Consider the following 16,956-nt stretch of genomic DNA (forward strand, 5'->3'; position numbering starts at 1 on the left):
TACACACACACACACACACACACACACACATACACGCACGCACGCACGCACGCACACACACACACAGTGTGTAAGTAAAAGTAAGTCAAAATCTATACTTATGTGCACTATAATAAAGAATAAAATATGTATGACCAGTTGAAAACTCTTGAATGTGTGAGTGTGTGTGTGTGTTTTAATATATGAAATCAATTTTAACTTAATAGTTTTAACTTAAAAACTCCAATTGCTATCTTCATCTTGGGGCCCGAGCAGGCGCGAGTAGAGGCACCACACAGTTGTCTTTTAACAATGATATTACAAAATTTGTCTTAAAAACACACTTTGTGACTGTCCTTTATTTTATGGTCATTCAGGGGTACAATTGGTAACATTGACAACAACTCAATAGTGGAGCCCCATACAGGCAGATATAGTTTGGTGGAAGATGTTATTGTGTATTTCTAAGGTAAGTGAAAAAGGCTAAAGTCGGGACATTAGTACGACACATCCTACGACGCACACAGGGATCAAGATACTCACTCCTGTACAGCGCGGGCTATAGACAGTGCAGTGGAGCCAGTCTCGTTAACACTGTCCAAGGTCACGTTTGGCAGGTCGTCGTCATCGCTGTCACTTTTGATCTGCCTTGGCGACAGGCCATTGGGGTCTGTGTGTGCTGTGGATGTGTCACAGACACGTCAGTCAGACATATGATATTGAAAGGAGCTGTGGAAACTTATAAATATAATGATATATATATATATGTATCACAATGTAAGTAATGGTAGGTGATGAGTTTGCACTGTTACCCCTACTAGATATTGCAGTGACTCCCATGCTTCAACTCTTTAGGGGCAGCCTAACCTTTACCATGACTAACTCATGCCTTATCAACCTAATCTTAGCCGGGACCTAGCTAAGACATTTCTGGATATAGCATTGTTTGTCACTGTACTGGTTGTTGCATTTTGTATGTCGTGACTGCCGAAAATTTTCCCGACTAGCATTCTATTGCATTGGCCGCCACCTGAAACGCAAGGGGTTACGATTTTCAGACCGACGACCAAGTAAGGATCGAGGGGCTTACAACTTCCCATTATCTCCCGGAGGAGAGGGGCGCACACAAAAATGAACAAAGAGAAACTCCCAGTTGTTTTCAAATCCTTTCAGCGTTCGGTTTTCATTGAAAGCGACAAGATGTATCTCAATGAACAGCGTGGGTTTTCTATTCTTCGGAGTGTCAGAACCGATTATCCGATCGGTTCTTCGAGGAAATTGCCGATCCTTCAGGCAGTTCGTTCCCGGCTAACCACTTAGTCCTCTCTGACCCAATGGCCTGCTTGAAACCACCGTCGGAGAAATCGATCGGATTAAACTCGGATTAAGTTCCGCGGTTGTTAGGAAAATATGCACAGCAAAAACTAGACAGTTCGTGAGACCGGCGGAATACATTTTGACACACTTTCCAGTGAGTTCTGCAATCTCGGTCTAATGTATGCCCGGCACTTTTCTAAGCTATCAGCACATCACCTCCTCTGCCCTCTCAGCTCAGACTGTAGCAATAATGGCACGTAATAAGGGTATAGAGTAAGAAACAGTAGAAGTGGGGTGGAGGGGGGGCTGCTTTTAAAGGTTGCAACTATTGTCTAAGACAACATGCATTGGTCACCCGCACCCAAACCTGTTATTAGGTAGTGTAATTAGGTAGAAATGCATGATGTGCTAGAAAGGGGTATTTTGAGCAAGGGTAACAAAGGAGGAGTGGTGGAGAGGTGGGCAGAGCACTGGATTTCTTTCTTTCTCTCCTGTTGTTTCCAGTCATGCCCTGTTTCCATAGCAACCTCCTGCTGGAGACAGGGAGACAGCAGTGAAAGGAAGAGTAACCGCCCTCTCTTAAAGAGGATGGCCAACCTGTGCATGTGTGTGTGTGTGTGAGTGTGTGCGTGTGTATGTGTGTGTGTGTGTGCTTCAGTGTGTGCACCTCTGTGTGAGCGCCCCTGTGCTCTTGTGGGTGTGTAGTTCGAGGTGTGAACAAGTGTTTTAGTATCCGTGCTGAAAGCTTCAATATAACTGAGAGTTGCATCACACCACATGGCTGTCGCATCAAACAAAGTAACTCTTGACATTAAACATTAAACTTTGAATGTTAAATGTCAAATAGAGGGAGTCTGTATTGGGGTGACTCTGCTGAAAGCAAAAACCTACTGAAAAGGTGACCATGGCAGGAAAAGCAAATGCGAACATGACTTATCAACAGAATTCAGTAATTGAACTTGCGTAAAATTATCTCATCATGTCAGAATAATGTCAGCAAACACAGAATCTCTATGTCCTACTTGCTACTAGTTAGCAGCAACTTGACAGAGACTACACCAACACAGGGCAGAGCTCATATTGGAACGCTTGCGTTTGTTTGTTTAAGTGCCACCCATCTTCAATATCCATCCACACCCTATTATGCAAGTCTTGTTTTTCCTGCCTTTTTTTTTTCCCCTTTCCCACTGCTTGAGAGCAGACATCCAGATTTTTAAAACATCTATCTCAGAGGACCACCACACCCAACTGGCCAAGTGTCTCTCTGAGCAAATGCCCTAATTACACACCTCTGTTTATTTGCTTGTATATATGCGCATGGGCGTGAGTTGAAGTCTAAATGTCTGTCCATCCTGCAGGAAGTGACTCGAAGCAACCTTCTTTTATAACTAACAGTTGCCCTGTGTATGGCTGGGAGTCAGACAAGCACACTTACTGTAGGTTCACTCCCAAGGGTTGGCAGTAAAACCACACCCAGACAGAAAACCAATAACACACACTGAGTAAAGCCAGCAAGTTCTGACAGTTGGGAATCGTTCTGCTTTTCAAATAATGAACAAATATCTTTAATTTGATGATTTGAAAAAAAAAAAAAAAAGCCCGTAAACCTGGTTGAAAGCAGAGAAATGGCCTTGGGGGCCATCTCGAAAAACACACTTGAACTTTGTTGTGTGTGTGCAAGATCTTCCACTCAAAAAACTGCACAGGACATCATGGTCGGACAAATAACTTCTCCGGGTGATTTCTGAGGCCGTGTCACTTGGCTTGCTTTGCCAATTGATCATTTTAGAAATAATTAAAAGCCGAATTTCATAGGAGTGAGGGAGTCAGATAAAGTTGAGGAGTGCCGGTTTTCTTATGTTGGGATGCATCAAGTCAGACTAATGCGGGGTTATGTGGAGCACAAAAGATAAAAACAGACAAGAATGATTACATATCAATTATATTACACACATATATATATATATATGCTGCTCAAAAAAATAAAGGGAACACTTGAACAACACAATGTAACTCCAAGGCAATCACACTTCTGTGAAATCATAGTGTCCACTCAGGAAGCAACACAGATTCATTTTGACTTGTTTTAAGGACATCACATCAAAGTTGGATCAGCCTGGAGTGTGTTTTTACACTTTAATTTTGAGTGTGATTCCTAATCCAGACCTCCATGGGTTAATACATTTGATTTCCATTGATCATTTTTGTGTGATTTTGTTGTCAGCACATTCAACTGTGTAAAGAGCAAAGTATTTCATAAGAATATTTCATTCATTTAGATCTAGGATGTGTTTTTTAAGTGTTCCCTTTATTTTTTTGAGCAGTGTATATATATATATGTGTGTGTGTGTATATATACATATGTGTGTGTGTGTATATACATATACATACCTTTTTTTTCTCTTTATAAATCAACAATTTCATAATAATTGTATCCATTTTTTTTTTTTTTTTGCTGAGTTATTATTATTTCTTATTAATCTTGATCGGCATTTTTTCACCTGGAAGCTGGAGGCTTATCAAAAATCTAGGCAGGGGAGCGTAAGCCTCATAAATATCGAGGGTTTGCGAGCTCACCTTTGCCCTGGCTTTTGGCCTCATCCAGCAGAGGTAGCATGATGGTGTTGTTGAGGCTGGAGGGTGATCGAACAGCAGTGGTGTACATGAGGGGCAGCGACTGTACGACGACCGGGATTCGATGAACATGGCTGCCCAGCTTTCCTGCTCCCTGCAGGCTCAGCGGGCTGGACGGAGGCGGCGGCACCGAGTGCAGAATGTGCAAATACGGCTGTCCTCTCATCCCAGGTCCGGGGGCAACGAGAGGGCCCGGCGTGAGCACCGAAGAGGCTGAGGTGATGACCGACGGAGAGGAGGAGGAGGAGGACAAAGAAGATGGCGAGAAAGCGGATCTCAAAGGGGAAGATGATGTGGTGGAGGTGGTGGATGAAGAAGAAGGGCGGGCTTTGTTGATTGACAGGTCAACAGGTTCAGTTTGTGTGTGGAAGTGCAGGTCGTGGGCGAGTAGGTCTTCTGGAGGTTCGGGTTTCACTCTGCTGAGGAAGAAGGGGACGCCGTCCATCGCAGAATAAGGGCGCACTTTAGGTGACTGTGGAAGTAAAAGATGCAGTAAGTACTCACGAAGATGTCTGCGGAGGTTCAGGTCATGGCTAATTCATGGCTAATTCTTGTAAAAATCATCTTTTCAGAGCATTTGGGCTCGATTTTCTTCCTTTGAACACGTTTCACCTCCCACCCCGGCGGCTTCTTCAGTTCAAATATAAGAAGCCTCTCGGATGAGAAGCCTTGCTAGAAGTTGCCATGAGAAGAAGACTTTGACAAGAATTGTTCATGAGGACTCTTTAGCGGTTGGGTTTATTATAGCTCATCAGTTTGTCTATACAAATTCTTTACGTTGCCAATTAAAATAAGTTGAAACAAAAGGATTCTGAATTTCCTCGTGGTCAATGAAGCGCCGAACGTTTGTCGTAAAGTCCGCTTGTTCGGCGTGATGTCATAAGCTGGGTGAAAACCCAGACTCGGCGGTGTCTCGCGCTCGTCACCTTTCACGGTCTAATTTTTGCTCCCCAGTCTTTTCTCTTGGCGTAAATTTTTCTGTTTTTCCTCCTGTTTTCCATCATTCTCACAGAAAAGCAGTTCTCTTGGCTTCCCCCGCTCCTAAATCTCCTTTGTGACAGTGGAAAAACATCATATGGGCTCAATTTCCTGACCGTCTCTCTCTCTCTCTGTCTCTCAGCAAAAGACCTCCTAAGGCCAACGCTGGTGGGTCAGCATATCCCTAAACGTATCTTTCACTTAACACTAAACAGACTGTAACACAACCGCTCTGTCTCTCCGCTCAAGTATCAGGAACCTCTCTACCTTGAGGAGATAATGGTGAACATACACGGTGGGAAAAAGGACAACACGGAGGATGCCACCTTTATTTGGCAACTACTCAAACTTTGAATCCTCCTTTGTCGCAATGTCAATCGGTGTTACATGTGATGGAGTTTGGTGGAGTTAGTGCCAACCCAAAACTTGTCGGATGCTGAGTCATATTTGCGGCGGTCGCGGAAAGCCGACGTCCAGGAGTTTTAGTAAACGTCCGAGGATAACCCGTGAAATCTAACGGAGGAATTCTAACTTGGATTCAGATAGGTGCTTGCAGCAGATTTGAGAAATGATCGCTCCAGTTCGTCCCAACTTTTGTTTTGGAGACTCACATTTCTTTCCCCTTATGTAACGCTGGCTAAGAGTGGATCTGTGGTGAATTACGTCTTTTCTTCAGAGTGGTGTTCTTTTATGTAGTAGCCGACTATTTTTTTTTTTTTTCTCCAGACTTGTATACTCGTTTTCAGCCTACAGGAAATGTTACGACCCCATGAATCAAAAAAATGCTTTTCACTGTGCAACTCCCTCCCAGTTGGAAAACAAATTCTGCAGCGTGAAATATGCCCTCTGATGGCCTCTGAACCTTTGGTGGGGTTCAGCTTAGGGTCAACAGTGTCAGGTCAAGGTTTATTTCACAATATGGTCTGCCTCATAGTGCCACCCACCAAGCATTTTCACCAGGAGTTTACTTAAATATGACTTTAATTGTTTGTGCAAAGATCAGATCTGTGCCATAGCTTTAAAATGCCAAATACAAAACTATTGTAGTAATGGGTGACAATTTGTACTATTGTCCTATAATGCAAACAATATTCAGAGCTAACTTTGTAGCGCAATTCAATTCGTTCAGTGAAAGATATTTCACTTGTGGAAATTACCATTTATAGCCATAATTGTAAAAGCACTATGTTATTTTTGGACGATATGGATCTGCTCCCGATCGCAGCTCACAATGAATCCGAGCATGAAGAAGGATTCTGTCTGGAGAATCAGACAGATCAGACCCTGTCTAATAAACATGCAAGTACACATTTATTAGATCCTGGAAAGTCAACAATAACATGAGCCTCAACAACACTAGAATCATTGTGGTAGCAAATAGCCGAAGCTATAAATGTCACCGGAATGACGTAACATTATACGATAATAGTGAGAGAAGTTGGTTTGCGCTGGCCGTGCCCAATAAGTAGGAATGTATTTTACTAATCACATTGTAGAAAAGCAGCTAATGAAAGAGGCGCTTACAGTGAAGCATGAAAGAAGCGGCTGATATCTATCAGCTGATGCCGGCTATCATTTATTGCTCTTCCAGAACTAACGCAATGTTCCATTACACAGCGGCAAAACGCTGGTTACCGGGTCATTTGTCTATGAATACAAATATACGATCCCAAGATGATTGTTGGGTTTATTACTCCGGTGGGTGGGGACGCGCTACCCTGTGATGCTGACACTGAGAGAAATTAGCCGCAGTGCTTTGGGTTTTCCTTCATTCATTTGGCAACACAAAGCCACTGTGTTCCTTTTAAGTTTGCGTTTAATTAATCAGAGTTGACCCTCTTTGTAAAGGTCTAAATTTAAACCAAATCGCTGCTCTCATCATTCAAATGTGTTGCCAGCACACGTCCGCGGTGGCTTCTCCTACCACCGAAATAAAGATTTTAAAAAAGAACTCTTTTGATTCTCTACATCAACTCCCGATGTGATTCTTGACAGTACCTCAAACTATCATCCAGTCGTCTTTTGCACATGATCTCACTGGGTTTATAAGGTCTATATAGGATATGAGAACTACAGACAGCCTGGAGCGATGAGCCTGAAGGCTTTGAAACCTTAAGACTCAATGCCGCTGATCTCAGTCCTTTAGAAATGTTATCTTTTTCATTAAGGGCTGCGCGTTCTGTGCGTGGAAGTCGATGGCTACTGAATTTACTGCCGTGTCGCCAGTGAGAAAAAAACCACAACAACAAAAAAGGAAAGCTGGAGAAAAGTCTGCATTTTTCTATCGAACAATAGGGAAACACCAATTAAACACAACAAATGGGTAAGAGTTGTGTCTGGTTTCTCATTTGCAGTGTCACTACTTACTTATTTTGCCAGGAAGCTTCAAACAAGGCTTTTTTTAACTTCTTTTTATGCATAAACATAGATTCTCCTTTTAGGATCGAAAAAAAATCAGGTATGTAATATCTGGAGCTGAACTAACGAAGAACAGCCTGTTTTGAAACAGAGAGGAGAAAAATACAAAACATCAAATTTGTACTTTTGCACTTAACATAAAATGTCAATTTCTGCAATTTTACATTCTCTGATTATTTCTTACTAAACTAAAAACATACTTGGTTTCCTTGCCCTCTGCTGTTATTTAATCACTAGCTTTAGTTTCGCTCCAAATTCTTGTATTCTGAGCGAAAGTTCAATCATACAAACAAATGTTTTCATACTGCAAACAAACAACAAGCCTCAGTTTGATCTGGACTACGGCCCCCTTTAGCTCATTGCGTCTTGATTGTGGTCTTATCCATCTTTCGCATCTGCTATTATGGTTTGGACGAAGATTGAAGATCTAAATGTCCAGAAAAACTCTCTTTTTTTCCCCGGTTTCGTTACTGTAACGGTTGTTCAGCTACTCCAGATACGCACAAAACTGCTTGGGTGTTATGTGAAGATCAAAAAGAAAGGCAGGATCAGAGGGTGTGTCCTGATATTTCTACCGCAAATAAAACTTAATCACAACTCGGGAAAACAACACGGGACAGTCGGCGGCATTTGATCGACGGAAAGTTTAAAAATCGTGGCAAAAAGCGCAACAGGTCTCTATTCGGCAGGTAGAAGCACTGATACTGGGTTATTACTCCACTTTCTTTCAGAACGGTATCATGCCGTGAAATGAAAAACAGAAACTAGTTTGCATTCTGCACATTACTTCTCAAACCACTCAAGCAAACAAGTGGAAAAGTTAAGTCTCCCCTACTCTCATTTTGACAGATACAAACACACGAATGCACTTGAACCGACACACCCGCACACACATAAAGATATGCTTGAGTCGCCTGCCTGCCTCCATCCTCATACTATTGTCTTTATTAGGGGATACTGGTTAGCAGGGCAGATTTTCCAGCCCCTTGCGGGTGAATAGTCTAACAAGGCAGACCATTTCCAGCCAGCCCTTGGCTCTTCGCCACCCAAATCAAGACCATATTTCTGCAGCAGTCTAAACTGTCTGTCTGTCGGCCCTCTAAGGGAAGCTCAGTCAGTTCGGGCGCGATTGAATCTCGGTGCACTTCAAAGCTGTGTGGCTGCAGCACTCACATCCTGTCTGTGACTGACATCATGACACGTATCGAGAATGACTTCAAGCCTCGGATATTAGATGACGGGGCAGGAGCTGCGGCACTCAAACTCTCGAGCCACAGATGAGAGAAGGACACCCATAAAGTCGCCGCCCGCCGGATCGGTCTCGTCCTTGCGTGAGACGAGACAAAACTCTTAACCAAGAACTTCTAAAACTAAACAAATCTCTACAAAAACCTCAGATCGAACCGAGGTGTCTCGAGAAAATAGGGTGTTTCCTCCTGACTGTGAGCAAATAGTTTTGCTGTTTGTCTCGGCGCGGTATTCGTCCCCCGACGGTGTATCCGAGAGACGTGAAATTATCGGTACGTTATGAATGAAATTCAATGGGAACTGAAAACAAATTTTTCTTTATTGCTAAAATGTTGTGGCCTGCATCCACTGAGCGCATAGCTAGGGCAGCAACACAAAGCCCATGTAACCTAGCAACAGCTTCTCCATAACAAGACCACTTTATTTATAGGTATGTTGGACCAGAGAACACTGATACTGTACGAGGGCCATGAAAACCCTGTGAGGTAACTGTGTTATACCAAACATGGTCAATGCGCTCATCATCACCGATTATCTATCTGTGAAAATAGATTTATTTTCAAATAGAGCCATCGGAGCAATACCACTGAAATGACACCGTCGGAGCAAACGCAACAACTTTCGCACGGCCAGAACGGTGACTCCTTACGACGCGGTCTGTGATGAATTCGTATTTGGTAATAGAAACGACACATGGAAAAGAACAGCGACGAGAGAGCGGAGGCATGATATACGGTGGATGGAGCAAAAGAAGAGATTGCCTTGTGATAATGTTTGCAGAGGAAGCGTTGCAGCCCGGTGTGTTGTTTGTCGCTGTGTGTAAGTGTCTATCTGGATGAGAGCGCTATTATTCATGTATATTAATAAAGAAGGGCATGGGAGGATGAATGGAAACTGGAAGACCGAAAGCAGCAGGAACAGACAGATAGATAAGATTTAGATTTTCTCATGTGACCTCCGTCCCCAGAGCAGTGACTGCATCTGCCAATTATCCCCAGCCAGTACAGACTCTGTTGGCCCCCCTACCCAAAAACATTCCAGCACCAGCTGCTCTCCTCCTCGTCGTGGTTCCTCTTCTCTTCCCGCTCACTGCCATGATCTCCGACCACTCCTCTTAGCCCCCGCGCTCACTGTCTCACTCACTGGTTTAGGCCTGGGAGTGATTATCTGCCCATTGCTGGGAGGGGGGAAGAAGGAAAGGAAGGGAGGGGAAAAAAGGAATTGTCTGGAAAACAACTGCTCTCTTACCCCTTGTTCCGATTCCAGGGGCTCAGCTTTAACTCGGACTGCAGGCATTCCGTCAAGCATTAACATCCTGTTTCTTCGGCTGCCTGTGAAGGGACACAGAGGAGGTGTAAGATGGGTGTTTTTAGCATGACTAAGCAGGTCCCACACTCAATTATGAGACACATTCAATTCTGCGCTCGCACCCACTGGGAAATAAACAAATTCAAAATGAACATAAATTCATTTTTTTGAAAGCGCTGGAGCTGACAGACATAAGATGCCATTTAACTGCATAAGCACTGTCAGAGCACAGCACGACTCCCCCTTTACTATAATAAAGATTCTCAGTTGCCTGGTGAGGGGGTGCTGCAGGGCTAATAACAATTCATAATATTGAATAAAATCCTCTTTTCGATTTCACCGCTGTACAAGTGCTGGCTTTTATTTCCAATGATGACAGCACACGTTTAGACAATAAACCACGCGTGTAATTCTGTGAAGAAAAATAGCGCTTTGCAAATAGTAAACAAATATGTCATCGAATGACTTTTTGAGCCGGTACACAAGCGAAAAAAAAAACAAAAAAAAAACCACACAAACGGCAATTGCAAGGACGCAAACATTCACACAAATAAAAAAAAATTAAAAAAATCCTTTTGACAATCGTCTTCCCTGTTGCCACTTTTGAGCGGCTTGCCTCTGTACGGAGGGCAGGAGTGCCCAGCACATGGGCTCAGTGCTACGGCTTTAAGAGGAATACTCCGATAGAGCCAATGACAACAATGCATGTTCCGTATCCCTCAGCTGGAACCAACCTGGAGTAACACTCCCGCCTATTATTCTAGCAACAGTCCATGGAAGAATGCAAGCGAGGCAAAGAGACTCTAAACATCTCTATTACTCTCCACTGCTGGCACTGGCAGCGTTGTAGCATCGTGGTCCCTCTTGTATGAAAGACAAAACTTCAGCCAATCGTGAATAACATTTATCCGCTCTCTGCTTGACCACCAAACTGCGCTGAAGAACTCTTACACAACACCCCCTGTGGTCTGTTCAACAGTCGGGATTCGAGTCGAGTGTTGATTCAAGTTATTTATTACGGAGAGAAAAAAAAAAAATATTTGAATCAATTTTATTACATCGCACCAATAAAATGCAACATTCTGTTCCCTTGGTTCTTATACTCTCAAGCTCAAGGCTAATCCTGGTGGTGTTTGTGTGTGATGGAGGTAGAGAGAGGGAGGATTTACTCCCTCAATCTGCAACCCCCCAGTTCACGCCTCTCAGGTCTAAGTCCCTCAGGTATCCTGGCTGTGCTGCTATTGTATTGTTGTCCAGGATGTCCTTCGGCTTCAGGTCTTGGTAGGCCCAGATAGCGTTGCCATAGTAACGGCTGGGCGGGTGGAGCTGTGGTATGAGTCCAGCCTCGAGCCATGTGTCGAGGAGAAGAAGAAGAGAAAGGACCGCACCGAGAGAGGCCGAAAGTAAGGTTTATTTGTCTTATAATGACATCATTCATTCCCGCAGAAAAACGCTCTTCCCGAGAGTTAAAAAAAATATATATAATTTCCAGAAGAACGCGCTTGGGATAAAATCTTGATGTTTCGGTGTGATTTTACTTTGTCGCGATGTTTTCTCGTAAGCCTTGAAAAAGTTCTCTCCGCTTCACATGTGAACACCTGTTACGCAACACACGAAAACGGAAAAATGAACAAAATAAAAATATCTGTGCACAAGCACTGAGCATTTCTCCAGACAGCCTTTCCCTCTAGTCCCGATAATCCGGCAGTTGTTGAACACCGTCCTAATGAACTAGCTAGCATCAAGCTATTCATAGGAAATCAATGGCCAGCCCATACCTCTGCCAGTGACTAACACGTCCAAAGTGCCAAAATCAGTGACTGGTGGAACCCACTAGTGAACTAATGGAGATGCGACGTGCACTATGGAGGTCATGTTGAAATGCCTGACTAAAGGCAACTGTCCTCCGTTTTTGCTTAATTGAATGGATTCTGTGCCTTTCAGTACCTTTGGTAAGAAAAATCCAAGGTCTATAGGGACGGGGACAGTAGCTTGATATGAAGTGCATTTGTTCAAACTTGCAGAACATTGTGCATCCCATATTTTTATCACTAAATTTGGTCCACTGGCAGCAGGCTCAGGCAACCGGCGGTGTGCTGTCCATCAGCGGTGTGAGGCTCTGTGTGTGGGAGATCGGAGGGGAAGGGGAAGGGGAGGGGGGGGGGGGGGTTACAGGGAAACAGGGAAGATTAAGATCACCTTTCCATTTGCTGCACTCTGAAATGAAATGGCCATCCCAGGTGTGTGGGGGAGTAGGATGGAGAGGGGAGGGCAGTGGAGTATTGAGACATTTCATTCTGCCCTCCCACCCACCCGCACACCCACCCATCCTCAACAAAATCCTTCCAAAAAAAAAAAAGTTAAAGAGAGCAGGTGAAAATTGAGGCCAGTTTTAGCAGCAGAATGTGCTTTCATTCAATTATGCATTTAAATGACTGAGTTTGGAATAAAACGGAAATATTTTCAAGAGGAAAGCAGACACAAACTTTTAATTTTCCATGATGCAGGTTTCTGTCCAGTCAAGTTCTTAGCAAACACAACCACACACACAAAACAATCTGGATTCGATGAAAGTCCTATATGCTTTAAACTCATGTGTGTTTTTTTGGTGACGGGCTGAAAGCTGGTGGTTGAGACGGTTGATGGTTGAGAATGCCGCATAATCACTGTGAGTCGATGTTCCCTCTGACCCCCCCCCCGGATTCTGATCTGGGTGTTCGCTTATACAGCAACGAAACCCTATTTCTGAAGGTGAAAGTTAAGCTTAACTACCTCATGACACCAAATTTAATAAATTGCTGTGTGTGCTATCTCGCCACTTACCACCATCTCTTTCTCCCGCACTAGTCTGCTCTCTCTCTCTCGCTCACAAGCACTTACATGCTCACACGTATATAATGGCACACCCCGAAACACAGTAACACACAGGCTGCATCAGTGCTTTGTTCCTCTGTCGAGAGCCCAGGGCAACTGGGTGCATCTGTCACAGAGGCTGGACCTGCCGCCACTGGCGGTGGTGGGAGCATGATGGAAAAGCATGAGGGGGAAAGGAAGTGAGCAATGAATTATCAGGGATACATGAGAGGATTGCAGAAGGTGATAGCAGGAGAAGTGTGTACGTTCGTGTTCGGGGGGGGGGGGGTTACTGGCAGGAGCGGCGAGAAGGCAACCAAGTGCAGTTGAAGAAGTTCGGGGTAGGGGGTGCAGGGAGGGGAAGTAGGGGTGGGATTCTGAGAAGCGAGAGAGGGTAGAGAGGGGATATGGATTGGAGCCAAGGCCCGGTCGAGCGCAAAGCACATAGTGCAAGAATGCCAACAGACCCCCCCGCCCCCCCTCCCGCCCCGTCCTCCGCAAAACAGAGCAGAGATGGAAAAAAAAAAGAAGAAGGAAAGCAAGAGAGGGAACCGGAAAATGAAATATTTTTAAACTTCCAAGATTGTAAACAAACAATGAAGGGCCACCAGTGCAAGTGTTTTGAAGAAAATGTGATGAAGCTGTCGGCGTGTGAAATTAGTATTTACTATGTTTTGCAGCCATTGTGCGTCTGAGGCTCACATTCCTAGTTTTTGCACATAGACTCCCAAATCTGATACACTGGCCTGACAATTTGCACAGCATCCAACCAGCACACTCCTCCACTTCCTTAACTTGCAATCACTCCTTTGAAAAGAGGTGAAATCACTCCCACAAACTAGAAAATGAGAAAAAAAAAAAAGAAAAGAAATTTGAATTGGTGGGGTAATACTGCTGTTGTTTAGTTTGACTTCATGCTGGAAAATATCAATAATGTTTTGCAAAGAAAAAAAAAAGAGAGAAAGAATGTTAAGAGCAGTATAGCCCCAGCTGCGCATATTATGATGTCTCTCTCCATGACCTCATGCCGTTGCCTTATTTCTGATCTTGATAGCCCATCCGTTCCCTGTGCAACAAAAGAAAAACTGCTCGCAATAAAATTGCAGGACTTTGTCTCGTCAGATATTTGACATCTAGAAAACTCAATCCAGAGTGCATCATCGTTGTCAGTTTTATTTAATCAGATTTGGTAGAGCTGCCAGTAGAGTCAAACAATACAAATTTACAGAAAACTAGCCCGTGATAAGACAGTCAAGTTTTTGGTATTAACCTTTCTGGCTCTGAAAAGTAAGCGACATCGTTAATGCTGCTTATTTGTGGTGTGAGAGGTGAGGATGGGAGCAGTCACTGAGACCTCACTCCTCCATGTTCTGAGATGGACACTTTTTTCCAAATTATTTCTGGCACTTGGTGAATGGTCTCACAATTTCCATTTCATAAGCCATATTTTCCCTGGCAGGAGCAGCTAGCAAAGTCTTTTGCATGCTTCTGGGACATTTTTGAACAAGGCTCAAGACAGAAAAGTGCTGCTACCTCCCTGCTCATAGAAGCGTGGACTTCTTTAACCGCTGATAAGCACAATGGCATCAAACCATGGCAGTTTATGTGCACTATTTTTGATGGGGGGGAAAAAAAGTGAGAGAGAGAAAAGTGTCCCCTTTAGGGTTAAAACCCCCTTAGAGATGCACTCAACTGATGCACTTTACCTCAAAACACCCGGCTCCTTTCCTCTGGGAATAGATCAGTTCTACTGCAGTAGAATGCAGCTCTCTTCAGGAACACTACTATTATTAGGTAGAATACATATCTGATGTCTTGGATGTTTTAATCTCTGAGGCGTACAGCCCAAACTTCAGGAGCTCATCTAGTCCCATCAATTGAACTGAATGTCACCTTCTATCCGTCTGGTTCTTTTCAGGCTTCGCTTTCTGTTGGATTTGATGTGGCATAACTGACTCGCCGGCTCTCTTGTACTCAGACTGGAAGAGTAGTGTGCGATTTGAAAACCTACACATTTGGAAGTCTTTTCCTTTTCTTGATATGACAAACAAACGAGACAAACAGCAGATGATTCAAAATGAGTACAGGGGCTCACGTTGGCTCATGACGTTAGTGGATGACCGATGTGAAAATTGGTTAGAAAAGTGGTTCTTATCATTAAAATAGAACAAATTGACAAGACAGAAGAAAAGTGACAAAGGGCCTGATTCGAAAATTTAATTTGAAACGGACCAATGAAGTCAAACATGAGTTCCTACCGTGCACACAAGTTTGATGTGCGCAGCTTAACAACTATGAGTACTTGTATAAATGGCAAATGGTGCAAAAATGGTGGAGAAAATAGTATTTCCGTGAGTGCTTTACATGTTTTTGGTGGCTTCAGTTACAGACAGTTGGGATAGAAAACACACTGAAAGACTATTAACTTTGAAACCGTGAATATACATAAATACATACATACATGATCCAAGTGTCCAGTCTTTGGAAAACCAATTACGTATTTAACAATTATTCTATTCCCACATTCCATCCAGGAATATTCATGTTCTGGGTTTTTACCCTTCCTTTACTGTAACTGAGAAGAGCACAAATCAATAAATCAATTATTAATATCGTGTGGCTATGGTTAAAACTACCCTGCAAAGAAAGGATCAAATGTACTTTATTAATTTTCAGATTAGATGGTCTTAAATTGAACTGTTTATTAATACATTTAATCAAAGTTGACATTCATTTCACATCTTTTAAAGTCACACCTCAGCAAACGAGGCCAAAAGCACTTTGATAAGCTGAAGAGAAATATAAAATGAATATGTGAGAATTCTCACACTGCTGAGCTCATTTTAAATACTACAGAATTGCTTTTAAAGCGTTATAGACTGGTGTACAACGGCGTACACTACCTTCTTTCTGAGAGAATAATCTCGTGCTTTGCAGCATTTCACCAAATGAAAAATCAAGAATGAGGACCGATACAGTATTAGCCAATGGAAATGGCCTCAGAAACATTGTGGTCTGCCAGTTTTTTTGTTTTTTTTTTTCTAATCCTCACACAATGACCTCATTATGCATGTTGCTGCAAACATTTTAGGAAAACAACATGCCTTGATTTATAGAATAAAAAGCTAAATGAATAACTGAAATATTAGATAGGTGTATGAGTGTGTGTGTGGTGTGTGTTGGGTCTGAGACAGCACCAAACTCCTGTTGTAAGTATCTGAGCCAGGGAGTGCTGCACCTGGGAGGAAACAAGCGCCATTTGTAGAGAATTGATACCCACGTGAATACTCGGGCAACACACAAACACATGCGCTCATGCACACACACACACACACACACACACACACACACACACACGCACGCACTCAGCTCACGGAAGTTCCCATATTCTGGTGGATTGCCCTTGGGTCCTTGCTATTTCTGCCTTGGACAGGGGGGATCCTGTGTCAGTAATCCTGCCAGGATGAGGTCACCGGATGCAGAAACACTCCTCGGCCTTAACAGGCAAATACGGCCATCCGCAAAACTTGCAGCCAATCAGAAAAGTTGAGGAACATCTTCCTGATTGAATGTTTTTCACCTGCTCTAATTGCTAGTGATGTTGCTGATTATGGGAGGTGCAGGGAAGCACTTGAAGAATGGTAAGTGGTTCTGCAGCCCAAGCTGTCCTGTTAATGTAATCTTTGTTACATACCAGCTGCCATGTGACAATCTTTGACTGAATGTTGAATGTATATAATTATATGTATGTGTTTAAAAAAGATGGAGCTTTGCAAGGGCCACCTTATTTGCAGCATACAGCAGCTCACAAAGACAGATAAAACCAGAAGTGCATTTCTTTCTCAGGTCTATGAAGTTATTATCAGTTATTATCAGACCCAGGTACCGAGTGTGAATGCTCATATTATTGTAAATGAATAAAGACAAGTTTGATTAGAGAGAACGGCGGTTATGTCAACTGCTTTAAATAAAAACCTGTCCAGATCCCACAAGTTGTTAGCTATACAGTACATATTAAACATAATATGAGTGCCAAAAGCAGGCATTAATCACTTGGCAAATAAGTATTACATGCATTTAATGTCATCAAGGTATATCAGCTGGATTCTTTCCATTTCAGGCTTGATATTTTCGTTGAGGTTATTAAATCATGACAAGTCTGCTTCTAAACCTGTAACATATCAACACTGTGTGCGCTCAACAATATGTGTTCTCTAACCA

General features: G+C 43.2%; 1 protein-coding gene across 6 annotated transcripts in view; it reads right to left on the reverse strand.

The window, feature by feature from the left end:
• Positions 1-16,956, reverse strand: part of klf12b (Kruppel like factor 12b) — a 40,356-nt gene that overhangs the window by 13,085 nt on the left and 10,315 nt on the right. For all 6 annotated transcript variants that reach the window (XM_086144976.1, XM_086144972.1, XM_086144974.1 and 3 more), the window contains 3 exons: positions 9,823-9,905; positions 3,874-4,402; positions 523-658 (listed from right to left, as the gene is read on the reverse strand). In XM_086144976.1, coding sequence (XP_086001102.1) covers positions 523-658; positions 3,874-4,402; positions 9,823-9,888 — 731 coding nt within the window. In that variant the 5' untranslated portion in view covers positions 9,889-9,905. The remainder of the gene's footprint in view (positions 1-522; positions 659-3,873; positions 4,403-9,822; positions 9,906-16,956) is intronic.

This window comes from Fistularia commersonii, chromosome 4, assembly GCF_037954325.1.
Source record: "Fistularia commersonii isolate RoL2024-O1a breed Wild chromosome 4, RoL_Fcom_v1.0, whole genome shotgun sequence".
NCBI classification, from domain to species: domain Eukaryota; kingdom Metazoa; phylum Chordata; class Actinopteri; order Syngnathiformes; family Fistulariidae; genus Fistularia; species Fistularia commersonii.